The 5,668-nt window shown below is 36.5% G+C and overlaps 1 protein-coding gene across 1 annotated transcript; it reads right to left on the reverse strand.

Annotated features, from left to right (window-relative positions):
* Window positions 1-398: 398 nt before the first annotated feature.
* On the reverse strand, window positions 399-1,883 carry LOC109221123 (xyloglucan endotransglucosylase/hydrolase 2-like). Its single transcript, XM_019385589.1, has 3 exons — window positions 1,532-1,883; window positions 1,253-1,446; window positions 399-984 (listed from the first exon to the last, which is right to left on the reverse strand). The coding sequence occupies exons 1-3, from the start codon at window positions 1,805-1,807 to the stop codon at window positions 582-584; spliced, it is 873 nt and encodes a 290-aa protein (XP_019241134.1). The 5' UTR covers window positions 1,808-1,883; the 3' UTR covers window positions 399-581.
* Between the last annotated feature and the right edge of the window lie 3,785 nt (window positions 1,884-5,668).

Genomic DNA, 5,668 nt, shown 5'->3' on the forward strand with positions numbered 1-5,668 from the left:
GAAAGAACAAAAATACTTAAGCTTACTTAAATTTGTTATAATTAAGTTCCATTTTTTTAACTACTTGGGTTATCTAGATAATTGTTAAAATATATAGATTAATAGTTAATACGTCATTTTCTTTGCATATGGTGCACTGCTGAATTGTCTATCTTTGTATCTCTATTCTCCAATTGATGAACCTTTACTAAGATTTTCATCTATTTGTTGGTCCCTCGGTCCAACATCATTTGTCAGCATTATTATATGAAGAGTTAAAAGAGTTTTTTCTTTCTTTATTACTATGATATTTTCAAACATTAGAAAATTATTTAGCTATAAAAAGTAGTGATCTATAGTACTTTTTATAGTCCAAAATCTAAACTTAATTTCAGAAAGATTAAAAGAAATTCGAGTTCGAATCTTTACTGAAAATTATATAAGTGTGACCCTCATAACATCATTTGATTAAGAAAATTATACTAGTAAACATGTAATTCCATAACAGACATAAACTTGATTACCAAATTACAGCAACAAAATCAGTAACCAACAGAACTTTTATTGGTACAAAAGAATAAAGAATTTCACACTCTCATATCCTAAAATCTTGAACTCTTGCACTCAGCAGAAAAACCTTGAGGAAACCTCTTAGAATCAGCACAATAGTTATAAACCATGTGTCTGCTTTGCACCCATCTTAGCCTATTCCTTCCCTTACCATCAAGTTCATGAGTTTGCCATGGCTTAGCATTGTTTGCTGAATTGCTTGATTTACACGACGAGGTACCGGATAACACTGCACAACCATCAATATTGATGTTTCTGTAGTAAGCAGTGAAAGGAGCAAGTGACCAATCTGTTTTGACTCTGCCTCCTTGTGTAGCCCACTCATCTGCATTCCACAAGCTGCAGTATACTCTCATTGCTTGGCTCTTTGGGAATGGAATGCCAATGTTTTCATGGTTGTTGTATACTCTAATGGGGCTGTTATCCACTAAGAACCTGATTATATCAAAGAATTGGTAAGATAAAATGTATAACTAACAGAAATACAAGAATTTAGATTTAACTTATATACATTAACAATGTAAGTTTTTCTTTTTACACTATCAGTGTAATTTAATCTGTTATAGAAATCGTGGATATGCTTTTTTTTTTTAGGTAACTAGTTTGACTTGATAGTGTAAGAAATTCTTTTACACTTTCAGTGTTTAGAAGTTAAACTCTGGATATATAAGAAAGACATATGTAAGGTGATCGTCTAACTTACACTATGCGGTGAGGGTTCCAGACAATGGTGTAAGTGTGAAATGCAGCAGTTGGATCGAACCAAAGGTGGAATTGTTGTTCTTTGTTTCCTTTTCCTTGTGTATAGACATTGGTATGGACAGTGTAAGGCTGGCCAGAAACATTGCCCAAGAACTCAAAATCAATCTCATCATGTCCTTCTCCTTGCGAAGATAACTACATGAACAAAGAAACGAACAGAACAATCCATTAGCATATACGACATACTATTACAAGAATTAGGGTAGTAAGAGCAACTTACAAAGAAAGTGGTGACAGTGCCAGCAGAATTTCCAGGGACAAGCTTGAGTTGCATGTCAAATCTTCCGAATAAATACTCATTCTTGGACTGAAAACCAGAGCCTGATAATTTATCAAGAGTGAGGGCAAGACCTCTGCCACCTTCTTGTATTTTACCACGTCCTTCGCCCCAAGTAATCACAGCGTCTCTGTAGAAGTTACCGGCTGAAGCTGCTAATAACTGGATGCTCATTACTATGCAAAGCAGAAGCATTGCTGATGAAAATTTAGAAGCCATTTTCTGAACTGAAGTATTGTTGAAGAGAAAAGGGAAGAGTGTGAGATGATGATATTGTGATTTTTTAAAGGAGGGCTATTTATAGGTGGAATTATGAAGCTGAAACATAGTAGTGAAGGATCTGTATTAATGAGAGGAATATGGGCAACTGGGGCAAAGGTCAGCTGGAATTCATAGTTTATTCACAATTATTGGGAAGCAGAATAATTATTTGCGTGTGGGGTTCTGTACTTTTGGATGAAAATAAGATCTAATTTGCATTACCACATCCGAACGTGTTTGTTCTGAAATTTCCATTAGGATACAGCTATTGTGAAACACAGAAGGGCATGTGAGTATGTGACTCTGTGAATTCCTTTGTTCTAGGACTTCTTTTTTAACTTCTTAGATCTGATGGTTATCAAGAGTCCTTTTTATTATGATTAAGATATAATAAATTTGAGAAATGGCAGCTCAATGCACAAAGTATCCCGCGTTTACGTAGGGTCGGGGGACCCCAAAAAGGGTGATGTAGACAGCCTACCTTAATGCAAGCATCAATGGCTATTTTTCAATGATTTTGCAATATTTTTTAATTACCAGTGCGAAAACTGGCTAGCTCATGCTATTTTCACTAATAAAAGAGATTTGCATAAATAAGCCCAAATGGAGACATGGTCAAAAAATAAAGCCCATCCAAGAATGTGTAAACGGCTGTAGGAGAAGTGAATTGAATAGTTATACTTTGCAAATCTTATGGAAGCATCTCAATCTAATTATTAAGTAGCTATACCAAACATTTCGAACCAAATAATCGGTTTTGGTGCTTACTATGACCGAGGTCCAAACGCTTTGAAACATGAGAATAATTGAAGCATAAACAGTGCATAATTAACTAAGTTTATATTTAATTGCAACAGTGGGTTAGCCAGTCTTAATCATTCTAGGATTCTAATTATTGTTAGCTTCATAATTCTCAACTATCAAGTGGATGCAGCGTGGGATGCAGAAGCTTCACTGGAAGTAATGTGCCAGAAATAATTAAACCAAACATAATAACTTCATATCATATAACAATGACCAATTGTTTACAGAATTATTCAAGATTTATCCGACCAACGTCTAATGGTGGAGGACCTAAATTATTGAAGATTAAATGAAACATATTTAAATGAATAAACATGAATGGTGAAAATTGATCAGTTTGAGATTAAGGCATAATTATTATTGTGTCCAATCAACAAAAATATGTTTGCTCGGCTTTAGCATTTTATTGCTTCGTCCACTGGAATTTACACCTTTTGCTTACAGCTTGTTTGGATGGTTTTACCTATCGTGTCGTATTGTATTGTTACTTTAAATATAATGCTTGTTTTGATTGTTATTTAAATTTTATTGTATCGTATCGTTAAATCCGTCGTTACGTAACAATGAAATGTGCCACTTTATATAACGACCGATTTGGTGTGGTCGCGTCGTTTTCTTGTGTTTTTCTCTCAATCTCACCCTTCATTATTATTAAATAATTTTATTTTATCATTTACCCTACCTTTTTATATACCGTATCATAATTTTTCTTTATAATATTGCAAGTTTATTTATCATATCACAGGTGCGTGATACCATAAAACGACGCCAAAACAACACAATCCATCCAAACATTGTATTCATCAACGATACAGTACAATACGATACGATACGATACATTATGAAACGATACGTAACAACCATCCAAAGTCGAGATCAATTTCTAGATCTTCAATTTAATTGTATAACATACACTTCGGTATCATTAGTAGTAATTTCAACCACCAAATTTCATCTAAGAGCTTTGATAATAGGTGAATTTGACTATAATCACACCTTAAATAATCACCTTCTTGTGTAGTTTTAATGCTAAAAGTGATAACAAAACGCTCTTATTAGTGTTTTTCATGATTTGCAGGTGGTATATGTATAAGGAAGGCTAAGGAGCAGTTTTGGAGTCAAAATTGATGAAAAAGAGGCCAACTGTGAAATTTTCCGAGTGAACCATGCAAAACAGGCCGAAGATTCAGAGCACTGGGTCCACCGCGGTTCCACCGCGGCCGCGGTGGAAAGCAGCTGCAGAACTTCAGGGATTCCGCGAGGGTGTTTGGCCGCGGTTCTACCGCGACCGCGGCAGAACCGCGGCAGGCGCAGAAACTTCAGGGACCAAAGTGTCAATTACGGGATTTTTAGACCTAAACCCTATTTAAAACATTAGACTTCGCCCAAGAGAGGCATGTATGAATTTTTAAGGTTTCTTAGCAAGGAAAACCATTGTGAGAGAATACTCTAAACATCTTTCTTCTTTTCTTTTGATTTTTATGATGAATTCAATCTTAGTTTATTTTTCCATAGCCATGAGTAGCTAAATTCCTTGTCTAAAGTTTTGATGGAACCTATTGGGTGATGAACTTCTTGTTTATGTGAATACAAATTGCTAGTTTAATCTCTATTTGTTCAACTTCGTGTTCGTTGTAGTTAATTGACAGGATCCTCAATTAGCTGTGCCTATTTAGTGTGCATAACTTGGAAAAGAGTGCATATTTAGGGTATTGTTGAACAACACCACTCCTAGATTATTAGAGGGATCTATAATTGCGGGTTTAAAGGCGGGATTAGGGATAACGAAGCCTTGGGTGTAATCTAAAGTGAATCGTGCTAAATAAAGTAAGCTAGTCTATCTCGGGAGAGTGCAATAGTAAATTACTGTGATTACTCGGGAGAGATTTGCGGTAAGATTAGCGTTCATGATTGATAGAGAGGTGTTGGTAAATTTGTATGAACATAAACAGAAGGGATTCCATCAATAGGGGAAATCATTGCCTTAGCTTTTCCTCATAATTGTTTACAACCTTATTAGTTTAGTTTACAGCTATTTAGTTACTTGCAAGCTAGTTGTTAAAAAACACTCAACTGAGATTTGAATATTTGGGAAGCTGGTTCTGAAGAATTAGTGGGTCTGAAGATAGTGGTTGATAGGTTAACTCTCTGTGGATTCGACCCTGGGCATAATACTCGGGTTATATTTGCAACGTCCGCATTATCCTTTTTAGAAGGCATAGTTGGGCGTGATCTAATTTTGGCGCCGTTGCCATGGACTTAACGGAATTATCAATTGCCATTGACAGAAATACAAAGATTCTTATTGTAGTCAGTTTTCTCTCTACCAACTTTTTCATTGAAAATTTGACGGTTGTTGATCTGGGTGCACAAGTGTATGCCTAGAAATTCTACGAGGACTGGAGAACTACTTGAAGGACTTTCAGACCCCGAGAAAACATTTCGGGCATTGAATCGTGCTAACAAAAGACTTCAACAACCCCAACAAACACATACATTCGAAATTGACATGGGCGACATAAACGACCCCAACGTAAACGTCAGGAATGAGCAATTGGCACCTCCCGTGCCTGAGGGTGCACTATATGACTGGGCACAACCCACAGCTGACAATCTGGTCACTGCCATTGTTGTGCCCGCAATACAAGCTGAATCGTTCCAGATCACGAATAAAATGCTACACTTGTTGCAGAACAAGGGACTCTTTTCTGGGACACAAACAGAAGATCCTCAGCAACACTTAAAGAACTTCCTGTCTATATGCAAAACTCAAAGGCAACCCAACGTGACTCCGGAAGCAATCAAGCTATTATTGTTTCCATTCTCGGTGACAGGAGCTGCTCAGGTCTGGCTTAACTCGCTCCCCATAAACTCTATAGAAACGTGGGCTGAGTTGGTCAAGCAATTTCACAAGAAGTTCCATCCGCCCAACAAAACTGCTCAACAAATTGATGAGATTGTGAGTTTCAAACAGAAACCAATGGAGACACTACACGAGACATGGGGCAGGTTTAA

The sequence above is a fragment of the Nicotiana attenuata genome, unplaced genomic scaffold (assembly GCF_001879085.1).
Source record: "Nicotiana attenuata strain UT unplaced genomic scaffold, NIATTr2, whole genome shotgun sequence".
Lineage (NCBI taxonomy): Eukaryota > Viridiplantae > Streptophyta > Magnoliopsida > Solanales > Solanaceae > Nicotiana > Nicotiana attenuata.